The 14,433-nt window shown below is 59.2% G+C and overlaps 4 protein-coding genes across 4 annotated transcripts; 1 reads left to right on the top strand and 3 right to left on the bottom strand.

Annotated features, from left to right (window-relative positions):
• Positions 1–142: 142 nt before the first annotated feature.
• On the top strand, positions 143–3,162 carry HRG_04348 (HEAT-like repeat domain-containing protein; the record flags this gene model as incomplete). Its single annotated transcript, XM_044862819.1, has 6 exons — positions 143–191; positions 315–373; positions 459–2,438; positions 2,511–2,754; positions 2,806–2,914; positions 2,970–3,162. 6 exons carry the CDS (start codon positions 143–145, stop codon positions 3,160–3,162), a joined length of 2,634 nt encoding a protein of 877 aa, XP_044721433.1.
• Positions 3,163–4,496: 1,334 nt separating this feature from the next.
• On the bottom strand, positions 4,497–7,232 carry HRG_04347 (fungal specific transcription factor domain-containing protein; the record flags this gene model as incomplete). The annotated part of the gene is made up of 8 exons (XM_044862818.1): positions 4,497–5,278; positions 5,345–5,556; positions 5,612–5,679; positions 5,759–6,166; positions 6,222–6,344; positions 6,410–6,908; positions 6,965–7,054; positions 7,126–7,232. 8 exons carry the CDS (start codon positions 7,230–7,232, stop codon positions 4,497–4,499), a joined length of 2,289 nt encoding a protein of 762 aa, XP_044721432.1.
• Positions 7,233–8,799: 1,567 nt separating this feature from the next.
• HRG_04346 (NAT, n-acetyltransferase, of n-acetylglutamate synthase domain-containing protein) lies at positions 8,800–11,508 on the bottom strand (the record flags this gene model as incomplete). Its single annotated transcript, XM_044862817.1, has 3 exons — positions 8,800–8,855; positions 8,922–11,319; positions 11,458–11,508. The coding sequence occupies 3 exons, from the start codon at positions 11,506–11,508 to the stop codon at positions 8,800–8,802; spliced, it is 2,505 nt and encodes an 834-aa protein (XP_044721431.1).
• A 1,474-nt stretch (positions 11,509–12,982) lies between these two features.
• On the bottom strand, positions 12,983–13,790 carry HRG_04345 (synaptobrevin domain-containing protein; the record flags this gene model as incomplete). The annotated part of the gene is made up of 3 exons (XM_044862816.1): positions 12,983–13,002; positions 13,064–13,295; positions 13,689–13,790. The coding sequence occupies 3 exons, from the start codon at positions 13,788–13,790 to the stop codon at positions 12,983–12,985; spliced, it is 354 nt and encodes a 117-aa protein (XP_044721430.1).
• Positions 13,791–14,433: the final 643 nt, after the last annotated feature.

Below are 14,433 nucleotides of genomic sequence, written 5' to 3'. Positions count from 1 at the left end.
GTCTATTTTTTCGACTCGCAGCGTTTGAGCCCCCACTGCGCGTTTCGACTCCGCCTCGGGCTGCTCGCACGTGCACTTCCGACCGGCAAACCTGCCAAAGGCCCTCATATCCGCATGACGAGACGCTCCGCTACACATCATCATGTCGAGCTCAGAGATAAATCAGGTGCTCGCCAACTCGCTGTCTCCGGGTGAGTCTCCTCTTCCCCGCTGCTGCCGATAACTCGCGAGACCCGGCGGTGGCGTGCGACGTGCCCCAGCAGAATCATCCTCGCCCGGGCAGCTTGGTGCTAACCTTGGGGTGACCTCGATAGACGCGAACTTGCGAAATGCCGCCGAACAGCAGCTTAGCCAAGCGGCCGAGAGCAACTTTGTGGGTGCACCCCGTCCAGTGCCTACTCGCGGCCTTGATCGTTTGCTAACCTCGCCTTCCCCGCTTCTCCTTGGCCCCTTTGCAGCCGCTCTACCTCGCAACGCTTGTCCAAGAACTTGCCAACGATCAAGCAGATAGCTCCATCCGAGCCGCCGCCGGCCTGGCCCTGAAAAATGCCTTCACGACTAGGCACTTTGGTCGTCATCAAGAGCTGCAGGCTAAATGGCTGCAACAGACGGACGACGAAACAAAGAACCGCGTCAAGGAGCTGACGCTGCAGACCTTGTCGTCGTCTAGCGCACAGGCGGGTAACGCCGCCGCCCAGGTCATCTCCTCCATCGCCGCCATCGAGCTCCCTCGTCAGCAGTGGACCGACCTGATGCCGTTCCTGGTGAAAAATGTCAGCGAGGGCGCAGATCACCAAAAGCAAGCCTCCCTCACCACCATCGGCTACATTTGCGAGACCCAAGACTCGGAGCTGCGCTTAGCTCTCGTGTCCCACTCCAACGCCATCCTGACGGCCGTGGTGCAGGGCGCCCGCAAGGAAGAGGCCAACATTGAGGTCCGGCTCGCCGCCATCACGGCCCTAGGCGACTCTCTCGAGTTTGTGGGCAACAATTTCAAGCACGAGGGCGAGCGAAACTACATTATGCAGGTTGTCTGCGAGGCGACGCAGGCCGACGACTCTCGCATCCAGCAGGGCGCCTTTGGCTGTCTCAACCGCATCATGGCCCTCTACTACGACAACATGCGCTACTACATGGAGAAAGCCCTCTTTGGCCTGACCATCCTGGGCATGAAGTCTGACGACGAGGACGTCGCCAAGCTCGCCGTCGAGTTCTGGTGCACCGTCTGCGAGGAGGAGCTGTCCATCGAGGACGACAACGCCCAGGTGGAGAGCGCCGACCAGATGCGTCCCTTTTTCAACTTCGCTCGGGTCGCCGCGAATGAGGTGGTGCCGGTGCTGTTGACGCTTCTGACCAAGCAGGACGAGGACGCCGCCGACGACGAGTACAACCTGTCCCGCGCCGCCTACCAGTGTCTGCAGCTCTACTCGCAGGCCGTTGGTGCTAGCATCATCGCCCCAGTGCTGCAGTTTGTTGAGACGAACCTGCGTGGAGAAGACTGGCATGAGCGCGACGCGGCCGTCTCGGCTTTCGGCGCCATTATGGAAGGTCCCGATGAGAAGGTCCTGGATCCCATTGTCAAGCAGGCTCTTCCTATTCTCATTACCATGATGGACGACCAGTCCCTCCAGGTCAGAGACTCGACGGCATACGCCCTGGGCCGCGTTACGGAGGCGTGTTCAGAGGCCATTGATCCCGCTCAACACCTGCCCACGCTGATCGAATCCCTGTTCAAGGGCCTGCTCAGCAATGCCAAGATGGTCCCCTCGTGTTGCTGGGCCCTCATGAACCTCGCCGAGCGCTTCGCCAGCGACGCTGGCTCTGCCTCGAACCCCATCACCCCTCACTTCAACCAGGCTGTCAGCTCGCTGCTCGACGTGACGGCTCGCCAGGATGCCGACACCTCGGTCCGGACCGCCGCGTACGAGGTCCTCAATGTCTTCGTCCAGAACGCGGCCACCGACAGCTTGCAAGCGATCGCGTCGCTCTCTGAGGTCATTCTCAAGCGACTTGAGGAGACTGTTCCCCTGCAGTCGCAGGTCGTCAGCGTCGAGGACAAGATAACTCTAGAGGAGATGCAGAATAGTCTGTGCACCGTCCTGCAGGCCATTATCCTGCGCCTTGACAAGGAGATTGCCCCCCAGGGAGACCACATCATGCAGGTATTGCTCCAGCTCCTCAGCATCGTGGGCGGCAAGTCGAGCGTTCCCGAGGCCGTCTTCGCCACCATCAGCGCCCTGTCCACCTCGATTGAGGAGGACTTCATCAAGTACATGGACGCGTTTGCACCCTTTCTCTATAATGCCCTCGGCAATCAAGAGGAGCCCAGCCTGTGCTCGATGGGCATTGGCCTCGTCAGCGATCTCACGAGGTCGATGGGCGAGCGCAGCCAGCCTTATTGTGATGACTTCATGAACTACCTGCTCAACAACTTAAGGGTTCGTCTTTCCCAACCTCGAATACCGCTGACCCCACTCCAGCTTGAAGCGAAAGCTAACTCGCAGTCTCAGAGCACCACGCTCGCGAACCAGTTCAAGCCTGCCATCTTGCAGTGCTTTGGCGACATTGCCGGCGCCATCGGTGGGCATTTTGAGGCGTACTTGTCGGTTGTGGCCCAAGTCTTGGAGCAGGCGTCGACGGTCACGGCAACGCCCGATGGGCCCTACGAGATGTTCGACTACGTCGTTTCGCTCCGGGAAGGCATCATGGATGCTTGGGGTGGCATTATTGGTGCCATGAAGGCCAGCGGCAAGAGTGTGTTCCTCCGACGTTGCTCTTCCTCGTCCTCACTGACATGTTATGCAGCTCAAACCCTCCAGCAATTCGTGCCCGCCATCTTCAACCTTCTCGGTCAAATTGCCGGCGACATGAACCGCAGCGAGTCCCTGATGCGCGCGTCCATGGGTGTCGTTGGGTAAGTCGCGGCGAGAATCAAGTCGACGTGGGACGCGAGCTGACGTTTTATCCAGTGACCTGGCCGATGCCTATCCCAATGGCGAGCTGGTGGACAGCTTCTTCCGACAGGACTGGCTCACCACGATGATCAAGGAGACAAAGACCAACCGCGAATTCCAGCCTCGGACCATCGAGACAGCTCGCTGGGCTCGCGAGCAGGTTAAGCGCCAACTGGGCGGCGCTCAGACTGTCATGGCCCAGACCTGAAGCTGAGGCACGATTTCGTGGAGGGCCAGACGAATTGGCACACCGAGGAACATGCTTCGCACCATTCCACGCGCTGGCGGTCGATGCACTCGTCCAGTGCCAAGTCCGCGTCCCGCCCGGCTCAGAAGGACTACCAACCCCCAACCCCCCCCCCTCCCCCTTCCCCCCCTTTCACGACACAACATCCCATCCCCCAAACGAATTCCCATGACGCTTGCACGTGCACATAGACCCTAAAGGCACTACAGTAATCGCAATACCCCATCATATCCCAGTCGCATCGGAAATCCCTTTGACCCGGTTCCTTCTGGCGTCGACAAGTTCTGCACCCATTGCACGTCGGTTATTTCATCATCTCACTCGAGTTTACGCGACGACGGAATAGAGGAGTCATGTAATGCCCCGCACGGATTCCAAGGAAAGAGGCGGTGGCGACACAAAAGTCATGTAGAGAGGGTTGGGAGTACAGGCATTTCTCCGAGTTTCACACCCAAGTTTTCATCTCGCCCGCGTTGCGTTTCTTGGATGCCCTTCAAGTGAATGGGATCATTTGTTCAAGACGGGCGTGCGCGGCTTTTGCGACTTGTGCCGAGATTATTGAGGCGGATCAGAAAAGGGTTCGGAAAGGAGAGTGTCGAAGAGCAGAGAGAGTGAGGAGACGGCGGGAGACTGAGTCGGCAGGGAGATGTTGTAGAAACATGAGTGAACTTGCTGCCCCTGTTGACGATGCTCCAGGGCATACGTGATTGCATCTGGCTGTACAGAGTGGCTCGCCTGCGAACTGTCTTTTTTTGGATGTCTTGGTGACATCGTCAAAGGGCATCAGCATGCAGCTGGGGAACAAGGGGGAAAGGCACTTGGTCCCGGGTAGGTGGGTAAGCCCCAGCAGAATAAGGGGAGAGAACAAGGACACAGCTTGCATTCGGCTCCCCAGTCCTTTTGCATCCATCTTCAAGTAAATAAAGTAAAATAGCACTCGGGCTCGTCGGGAGAAGCAGCAAACGGCTGTGCTTGGATTGCTCGCTCGGCAGCGCAAATGACCTCCATGCCGACGGCGCTTTTGCCTGAAGCCGGCGCCACGACCACATGACACGGTCCAACATCTCCAGCTGGCTGTACAATACAAACATGTCCAGCGCCAGCCTGGCCGAAGTGTTCAAGGCCCGCGTACAAAGCACAGAAAAAGACAGAATAACAAGGAAACCCGGCTAGTATGCCAGCGCCGCCTAGGCGCGTCCGGCCATTCGCTCCCCGCGCTATATGCAAGAAAGCTTCACACCGGCCCCTGCCGGCCATGGTATACAACACTCGACTTCTCCTTGACATTCGTTTCATCATTGCATCGTGTCCAGCCACGCGCCCGTGTTCATCCACGTGGACGAGGCGCCGTCAATATAGAACTGTAGCTCGCCCTCGAACCCATCGTTGCCCGGCCCGAGCTGGGGATAGTACGGCCCCGTGCCGGGCGTCCCGCCGATCCCGTACGGCGCGCCTGCCGGCTGGTGTGTGTCGAAGGCCTCAATGAGCATGCCGAGTCCGTCGACAGGTTGGCGGCCGAGAGGCGGCGGAGGCGCCTGTGGCGACATGTACATGTGGTGCGGAGCAGATTGCCGCTGTGGTCGCGGCTCCCCTTGTCGGTGTTGCTGCTGCTGATGAGGCAACCTTGGCTGCTGGGACAGGGCATGCGGCAGCGACTGAGGCGGCGGTTGGAACGGAGTTTGCGCCTGTTGGCTCGGAGGGGTCAGGGTCTGTCCGTTGGTGTTGCTGGGGATCGAAGGCGCCATGCCGCCGCGAGGAGCAGAGTGCAGGGTCGAAGAGGGCTGGGGCTCGGGCCTGGGCAGCACGGCATTGTCCGGCAGTGACGGCGTGTGCGAGACCTGCGGCGGCGTGGGGGCAGTGACTGGAAAGGGACGGATGGCGTGGGGAACCGGATCCTTGCCGTCGTCCATGCTTCCCTCGGCCGCCAGCGCTTCGGACTGAGGGTCCATGGAAAACCTCTCGAGGGCCTCGACCCACCGCGCCGCCAACGGCCACACTTCCTTGCACTCTCGGAGGATGGTGATGATGCGCTGGAGCATCGCTGGGCCATCCTGGGCCAGAGCAGTGTCTTGGCAGACTGCGCCAACGACATGTCAACAACCGCCGAAGTGTGCTGACAAGCTGGCGCGTGTCCGAGACTTACTGTGCGGGTATTTGCAGATGTACGTCGAAAATAGACCACAGCTGTATACACAAAAGGCGGCGATTTGCGCGCCCACGCTCTCGTCGGGCGTTCGGTCCGTGAACTGAGCGTCGACCTGCTCATACAGTTGGCGTACGTCGCGGAACAAATCTTTGGATAGATCAGAGAAGAAAGCTTGCTTCTCCCTATTCTTTGTGTCGGGCTTGATGACACTGCAGGCCTCGTCAGCTTGGCAGTCACAAGAGACCAAGAGGACATGAAGCCTACTCGATTAAATACGGTCTTCGCAAGACAATATTACAGATTCTCGTCATCATGGTCACGCACAGGTACGCCTGAGACAGTGTCAGTTGAGGTTCGCTCCCCAGCCTTGGACGGAGCAGGCATATCATCTAGCCCTGGCCGGCAACCTACCAGATCCTGGCCCTCGGCCTTGTAGCCCTTGAGGAGAAAGTTACTCCACATGTGCTCGTGCGGAAGGCCTTGCTCCCATTCTCCCAATCTCCTCGCCATCTGAGAAAATTCGCTGGTCGGCTCCCAGGGCCGCGAGCTTTTACTGTAGCTTACGGCGCGACGGCCCACGATACCCCAGAAGTTGTGGATCTGCATCAAGGTTGCGAATAGAGAACGGTTCGGGTCTCGGATCAGGGACGGATCGTCGACGGCAGGAGGTGTGCCCTCCAAGGCGGCGCGGGATCGCGGTTCGCGTCCATGGGCAAAGTCCTCTTCGTTGCAGGGCAAGAGAGCCGTGATGTCGGCTGCGGCGAGAGACACGGGAGACATCGGACCCGAATGGAGACTGTCCTGGCTATGCAACATCCACTATCACCCCAGAGCGTCAGAGACGGCGGCCAGAAGCGGTGCGGCCACGACTTACCAAAGTCCGCCGAGCCGACTCGGCGCGCATGATGAGGTCGGGTGTTGGATTTTGCACCTGGTACGTCTCCTCTCGGTGCAGTTGCATCAAGGCAGCCATGCGCACGGCAATGCCCATGTTAATCTTGATCCGCTTCTGATCAGCTTCCCTTGTGCGGCAAGTAGAAAGCCGTACTTGGTGGAACCCACGTAGCTCTTGTTGCGCAGGCCGCTGCCCTGCTGGGCGATGCTCAAGAGGTAAAAGGCCTGACACCTCTCGAGGGTGGGCTCCTGGTAGACCTCGCCAATGGCGATATCGGAAGCGCGCTCCATGAAGAACTCTGCGGCCCTGACGCCGGTGCCGTATCGGACCTTGAGCGAGGGGCTCAGGCGGGCCGAGATGCTGAGGATGCTGAGGAGCAGGAACAGGTTGACGGAGCGGTGGTCATTTTGCAGGCGGGCCGGGTACTGTTGCTTGGGGATGAAGCCGAGCTGAAAGTAGTACCTCGTGAAGCGGTTGACGCCGTCGACGAGGTCTGCGAGCGGCGGCAGGCTGTGCCAGTCGTCTGCCGTATGGTTGGAGGCAACGGGCCCATCAAGGATGCTACGGCGAACCTTTGCGACGGCGTGCCTGGTAGACTTTTCGGTCCTTGCGCGCGGATGGCGGTATTCGCGGTCTTGGTCCGGCTGGCCTCTGACGGGGAAGACGCTTGGAGCCGGGTGAGTTCTCTGTTTGTCTCTCTGTTTGTCTCGTGGAAGACGTACCAATCGTCTGGGCCCAGGCCGGCTTCCAGACAGGACTTGCAGGGGGGATTGGCCTTTTCGTGGATGCATTTGCTTCTCATGCGACGACACCTGGGCGGCCGGGTTAGCACGCGTCAAAGCCCGTGGTCAGGACAATGGTGGGGATGGGAGGGGCGGGCGACCTTCGACAGGCAATGGGAGCTCTGCGCTTGATCCCGGCAGCCGTTGCGGGAGAGCCGGCCTCACCCGCGGAGCCGGCGCCGGCGCTGATGGCAAAGGGCTGGTCCATGGCGACGGGCGAGCTTGGCGTGGCGTGGCCTTGTGTGGTGGTGCTGGCGGGTCTTTTGCCAGCACTGCTGCCTGCCGGACGAAAGCTATGCGACGATGCGATGCCTTCGGCAAGGAACATGGGACGAGTCAATCGATCCACGGGCTGCGGGGCCGCAGGCGGAGCGACGGCATCGTCGGGGACGGGGAGTGAAGAGGACTAAGAATGAAGGTGAGCAAGGCCAAGCGATGTAATAAAGTGCAATGCAACGCAGCCAAAACTCTCGAGCGTGAATTGCTGAGGCGGCATACGGATACTCCGTATAGATACTCCGTACAGATACCCCGTGCAGACATCTTTTCACGTGACGGACGAGACTTGCTGCAAAGAGAAAAGGCGCATGGCAGGCAGCCGAACCTGCCTCGGTGCCGACATCCCTGTAGCCACAGGGTCGTTGGTGCGGTTGAAGGAAGCGGAGCATTGAACATGGCCTTTTCTTCTTCAAGTCCTTGGCTTACAGCATGCACATACAGCATGTACAGTACAGCACCGGCCCACTGCGTCCTGTCATCGCAACACCCCCATTCTACAGTACCTACAGATTAGTGTACCTACAGTACATTACCTACAGTAGTTATTTACACGCTTCCCTGAACCGTCCCTCGCCGTAGTTAGTTATCCCTCCCTCACCCACTGCAGTCCTTCCTACAGTACCTACTACCTACTGTACCAGCCTTCCATCTCCTCCCAGCAAGGCTCTCTGCCGTCTTGGACCGTGCATCATCATCCCTGCTCGTCCGCCAAACCTTCACGTCAGCAAAGGATCCAGATACATTGCCGTGTGTATTGGTACTGTCGTCTCACTCCTCATCCAGCCCCGACGTCTCACTGGCCCGTCGATAGTGTCGCTCCCACCCACACCCGGCAACAAAGCCCGTTACACGGCAGAAGCGCTTATCCTCCACGTTGGCTTTTTCCATGGCTGTGCTTGTGCCACAGTGCTCGACGACTGATTGTGCGGACCATCACTTGCCATGCAGCATGTGCAGCATTCAGTCGTGGCTGCGTTGCTTGGCCCAAGGCTTTCTCTCGTCAGCAATGAGCCTGGACATGAAACCCGACATCTGAAACCCAAAAACACTTCGCTCCCGCAACACAACTACAGCAATCTCGACGCTCTCCAGGTAGTTACAGCTTTATCATCCAGATGCCCCCCCGCAAAGCACCCCGTGCACCATGAGCTCCGACATGGGCGCAAGGACCCGGAAGGTACAGTGTGCAATCAACATCAGATGGCGTTAAACAAAGAAAGCCCAACCAAGGTCTAGTCAACCTCCGCCGGCACGAGAAAAAGAAAGACCACAGTCGACTGGTCGGTCGACTGTTCATTCAAGCAGGCACTTGAGCGGGCAGTCGAGCAAATAGCTCGCAGTTCTGCCAATGTAATTACTCGCAATACATGGTTGCGGTTCCACGGCGCATGCAAGGCAGCGCCGGGAAAAGGTAAGGCGGTGCACGTGCTATTGGCCAAATAGTAATACTCGAAAGAAAACCAGGCTGATGCTCCTTTTTACACATGGCCGGGGTTTTACATGGTAGGAATGCTCTCAAACTCCGCATATCCCAATGCAAGATTCATGTTTTCTGCGATACAAAGTCAGCGGCAAATCCTTACAGGACACCGGGAATGTGGGTACTGGGAATACTCACGGAGGCACTGGGTGGCGGCGCCCTTGAGCAGGTTGTCGATGCTTGCGCACACAACCACCCTCTTGCCGCTGCTGTGCACGGCGAATCCTCCAATCTCCACGCCGTGCTTGTCCATGATGCTCTTCACGAGCGGCGCCTCTCCAACCACCTTGACCAACTTCTCGCCCGCGTACCGGTCCTGGTAGATCTGACGAATGTCGCGCGACGTCATCGTCTTGTTGAGCGGGATGTTGATGGTGTGGTGAATGCCCCGGAACCACGAGGCCACGTGCGGGATAAAGGCCACCGGCGCTCCCAGTTGGCTGCCGATCTCGCGTTCGTGAATGTGGTCCGTCAAGCTGTAGGGCATGAGGTTGTCCCGCAGCTGATTGATGTCGTTCTTGGGCGACGGCTTGGTCCCGGCTCCGGAGTATCCGGAAACACCAAACACCGTCGGCTGGCCGCCGAGATGTTCCAGAATAGGGGCGATGCCGAGCTGCGCAGCCGTGGCGTAGCAGCCGGGGTTCGAGATCCGGGTAGCTTGGAATATCGCGGAGCGCTTGGTGAGTTCCGGCAGACCATACGTCCATGTGTTGTCGAAGCGGTAGTCAGCCGAGAGATCGACAACGACGCTCCGCTTGTCGCGGCCCTTGCCAGCCTCGTCAATGGCCTCAATGTACGGCTTGCAAACGCCGTTAGGTAGCGCCATGACCCAGCAGTCAATATCCCCGTTCTTCTCGAGCTTGCCAACATCCTCGGGCCCCAGATTCTCGTAGATGATTTTGCGCTTCGTGTAGCCCTTCAGCTCTTGACCCGCCAGCTCTCGGGAGGACACGTGCCTGAGGTCCATGGAAGGGTGGGCGTTGAGCAAGTCGATCAGGGCCTGGCCGGTATACCCGCGGGCGCCGATCAAGCCGACGCGGGTGGGAACCGTGTTGGAGGCATTCTTCTTGCCCAGCGGCGGGTTGGGGTTCGTCGTGGTGGCAAAGCCCCGCCGTTGCGGTCCGCATCCCAGGGTGGAGAAGCCTCGAGCCTGCTGAGCGACCTGCGGGCGGCTGAGGGTCTGGCTGGCGGCCTGTGCAGCCCGGCCGAGGCGAGACTCGAGGTTCGAATCGCCCAGTATGGCCCGTCCGTGGGCGTTGAACTCATCTACGACGGGGGCCAGGGCGTCGGACCGCAGGTCACAGCCGTAGTAGAAGAGGACGCTCCCATTATTGTTGAAGCTGCCGTCGGCCTTTTCAAAGAACCACGTCAGGTTCTCGTCGGCCTCGTTAACCGTCCATACCAGGCTGGGGTAGTCCTTCTTGACGGCGGCAAACACATTCTCGGCTATGTTTGTCAGCCAGCCCGACTTGGTGATGGTCAGGGTGGCAAGGGTGGCCATTGCACGGCCGTTGGCGGGCGGCATGACGATGGCCAGGCACTGCATGGCCTCATCGTAGTAGGCGGAAAAGGGGTTCTCGGCGAGGAAATCAATCCATCGATCCACGGTAGCCTCGGCGTCGGGGCCCTCTCGGTCTCGAATCAGGGTGGCCTTGAGCCTGCTGACGTCTCCAAAGTCAGTCACGGACGTAACCTTTTGGATCTTGTCGCCGCGGCGGATCATAGTGCCGGCACCAGAATCGGTAAACAGTTCCTTTTGCAGGTCGTTGGGGTGGATGATGGCGACGCTCGAGGTGCGGGGCAGGGTATCGAGCAGCTCCTTGATCTCCTTGATCTTGAGGCGTGTGCCATACTGGCACCAGGGCTGGGACATGAGCTGACTGAACTCCTCGTCAAGGTTGATGTGGGATATTTTTTGTTTCTCGCCGTCGAACAGGCCGCCCTTTTCGGATAGGTAGACAACCTTTAACGGCTCCAGAGCGCGGGCGAGCTCGGCGGCGGCCACATCGGCGTTGACGTTGAGCAGCCGGCCATCCTCGGTCTCGGCCATGGACGTGAGCACGGGGACGTAGCCGGCTTCGATGGACTTTTCAATGGCGGCCTTGTTCACCTTTGTAATCTTGCCGACGTACTGCCACTTCTCCTTGTCGAGGTAATCGGCCACGAAGACGCCGCTGAGGGTCCGGGTCTGGACGCCCAGCTCGTCCAGCCGGTCGACCAGCTTGAGGTTCTCCTCAAGGAACAGCTTGCGGGCGACGCCGAGCGTCTGGGCGTCGGTTACACGAATGCCCTCCTCGAACTGGGGCTCGATGCCGGCCTCCTCGAGGAGACGGTTAAGCTGGGGCCCGGCTCCATGAACGATGATGGGATAGAGGCCGAGCTCGTAGAGAAACAGCAAGCTGCGGCATAGCTCGTCGAGATGGTCGGTCAGGATTGCGCCGCCGACCTTAATGACGGCGAATTTCTGGGACGAGACGGAAGTGAAGAGCTTCAGGTACTGCTGGCCTTCGCGCTTGCTGCCGATGCTGCTGACGGTCTGACGCACGATCTCGCGCGTGCGGTCCCTCGCGGGGGGGGAAGCCGGAGCCCTCGTCGTGGAGAAAGCGCGGCAGAGAGCGACGTTGGGGCACCGCGCCTGTCTCGGAGCAGTAACAGCCCCAGCCCGACAGTGTACAGCGCGGCGAGAGCCAGCCCGCACGGCGGCGGACGCGGCGGCGGACAGCATCTTGGACGGACGCTGTTGGCTCGACTCGATGGCAGAGTCAATGGCTGAGCTGTTCGTCAACCAGGGCACGAGCTGCAAATATATGTACGCTCAGCGGTGGGCTGACGGTGACTCCTCTTCTTCAGGAGCGCCTGCAGAGACGAGTGGAGGTTCGGAGGTTCTGTGGGGGAGGGGCAGAAAAAAAAGGCGCTGACCCCCGAAGCCGCAGCGGGCGGTGAGCCGTCCCCCCCACTGCCGGCCACCCGCCAGGCCCAGGGTCCATGGCGCTGAAGGAAGGAAGGATGCCCAGGTGGCTTAGTCCAATTCTGGATGCCAGAAAACGCCGCCTACAAGCTCTTTGGGAGACGAGATGAATGACCGTGTGGACGGACGTGAATGATGAGTATAAAGTAATTATTGACAGAAATCTTATTCCGGCAGACAAGCGAGGGGGCGCTGAACCGACTGAGGGTGCCAGTCAGCCACTAACCACTAGTACGGATACACACCTAGCTAGAGCTCAGTAAGACGGCCTCCCTAATCTAAATTATCTTTCTTTTCTTGCAACAAATGCCTCGCAGCTCCTCCGAACAGGCCGCTGTCGAAGATGCTTGCCTGACGCGCAAGAGGGAGGGGGCAGCTGGCTGGACGGAGCGGGCGCCAGACGTCGTAAGACACACATGCTGCCGTGGATGCAGCAACGCCATCAGTGTCCACTCATCATCCGGCAGTACCTCAACATGTGCCTGCATGGCCTCATAAACCCCCTCATTCCATCGCCAAGGCTCGCTCCCCTTAGCCCACCTCCAAAAATGCTTCCCTTCCTCTGCGTGAGGCATCGCTTCACTAAACGCTGCGTGGGAAGCGTGGGCCGCTCTCGGACGAGCAAAAGAGCGCAGCGCATTCCAGACTGCTCCTCCAATATACTGCAAGCTCTCAAGCACCAGGCGAGCAGGGTATGGCGAACATGGCAAAGCGACGTGTCCATAATGTATGCAAGTCAGCTGCAGACTGGCCAAGGGCCCCCGTCACCTCCTCTCCCTTCTCCCGCTGGCGCCGTTGTCGCGGGCTTCGAGAGCGTCTGCCGGGACCATTCCGGCCCCGGCAAACCCACAACAGCATTACGTATCCTATACGCTTCACGGTAGACGCGTATCAAGAGAAGAGAGTGAGTTGAAATCATGTCAATTATGCGGGAGAAACGCCGGGCCTTCAATCATACACATCAAGTCCAATCTGCCGTCGCCGAGGAGCCACACCGCGGTCGCTTCTCTCCGGCCTTTGTCCTCGTACTGAGTGGCCCAACAAGCCTCAGTACTCGACAGCCAGCTTGCTCAAAGTCCAGCGTGCTCAAAACAAGTAATCCATCGTGACAATTCGCTACCGCTTTATCCACCCCCATGTCCCGAATCTCGCAGGCACGCGAGGTTCGACCGACGTCATGTCTAGATTTGGGCCCCCTGACGGACCGTGTACTCAAAGCAGCGCGTGGTGATCATTTACGAGTAGCAACGACTAGGAACATCAAGGGTTAGCGATGGCGGCGTGGCACAGGCTCGAACTCAGGCTTCCTTACCTGCGGGAATGATGATGATGAGCAGCAGAATGATGATGCCGGCAATCAGGCACATGCGCATCTTGACGTCCTTCCACCACATCTGCTTGCGGACCCTGTTGGCTCCACGACGGAAACCCTGGGCCGAAACAGCCAGGTTGTCCGTCTTGTCCTGCAGAGCATCGAGCCGTTCGCCGCGCTGGGACACCTTGCTGATGTTGTCGCGCATCACACCGACTGTGTCGTTGATTTGCTACAGAGACCACGTCAGCATCGTTTTCCGATTTCGGCTTGGCTGTTGCGCAGCCATGGAACGCGTAAAGATTGCAAGGCGCCGAGACGATGGAAGCCGATCATCTCATGGGGCTGAATCCTCCCGACTGGCTGTCGCTGCGGCGTGGAGAGAATGGAGCATCAGAGAGCCGTCGTGCATCAGCCGTCAATCCACGCTCGGGCGCTGATGAACGCGTTCATTCTGTCGCATTGCTAGATGTTTCCGCCGCGAAGGACAGGGTGCAGGTGGTGCGCGGTCGTCTTTAGGAGCGCCGCAGGGTGTTGGCAACGGGCCGCCAGGTCGACACGCAACCGTTGCTCAGAAACATCGCGGGTATCAAAGAAAAAAATGGCAGAGTCGCTATCAGCCTACCTCTTGCAGGGCATGCGTCCTGGCAGTGCCGCCAGCACCTTGTTGAGATGCCGACTGGCCGTTGGGGATGTACGGGTCATAGGGGGCGTCTTGCTCAGGCATCGCGACGGGTGATCTGGAGCGAACTCGTTGGGTGGGTGAGTTGGTTGGGCGCAGCGGTGAGTGATGGTCGTGAGAATTCAAGCGATGCGGTCGGGTTACGCAGAACGGTTTGGGAGTGAAGATAGAGGCAGCAAGAGGGAGTTGGAGTAGATGGCGAGGCGATGTTGAGGATGGGAGAGAGTTTTGCGTTGTTGGAGGAGGCGAGACAACTACAGGGCGCAAGCACAGGTACGGGACCAGACGGGACCCAGCAACCAACCCCCCCCCCTGGTGGTTGGCGAGGCGAAGGCTGGCAGCTGACGCAGCAGCATCAGCGGAGGCCACGGAACTGAAACCTCCGGGCTCCATGCGCCCGCCCGTCTTGTACCTACCTGCTCCGTAGGTACCTAGGTACCTTACTCTATGGGCATGCGCGGTGCCGGGACTCTAGGCTAATGGCGCAAAGGATGGTCAATCATTTGCGTCTTCGTGAATGAGTTAATTTCCGTCCCTTTCATTGCTGTCTCTTTTCCTCTCCCTTCGATCGAGGCGAGGGAGAAAGCAACTCCCCCTTTGTCTCGACCGCCAAGCCAGAGACACGACCGAGGCGTTTTGGCGACAACAGGCCGGTCACGTGCGGGTACGCCACGCTAATAGCGAGCTT

This window comes from Hirsutella rhossiliensis, assembly GCF_020360975.1.
Source record: "Hirsutella rhossiliensis strain HR02 chromosome Unknown scaffold00004, whole genome shotgun sequence".
NCBI lineage: Eukaryota > Fungi > Ascomycota > Sordariomycetes > Hypocreales > Ophiocordycipitaceae > Hirsutella > Hirsutella rhossiliensis.
This window is presented reverse-complemented; position numbering and strand designations above follow the sequence as displayed.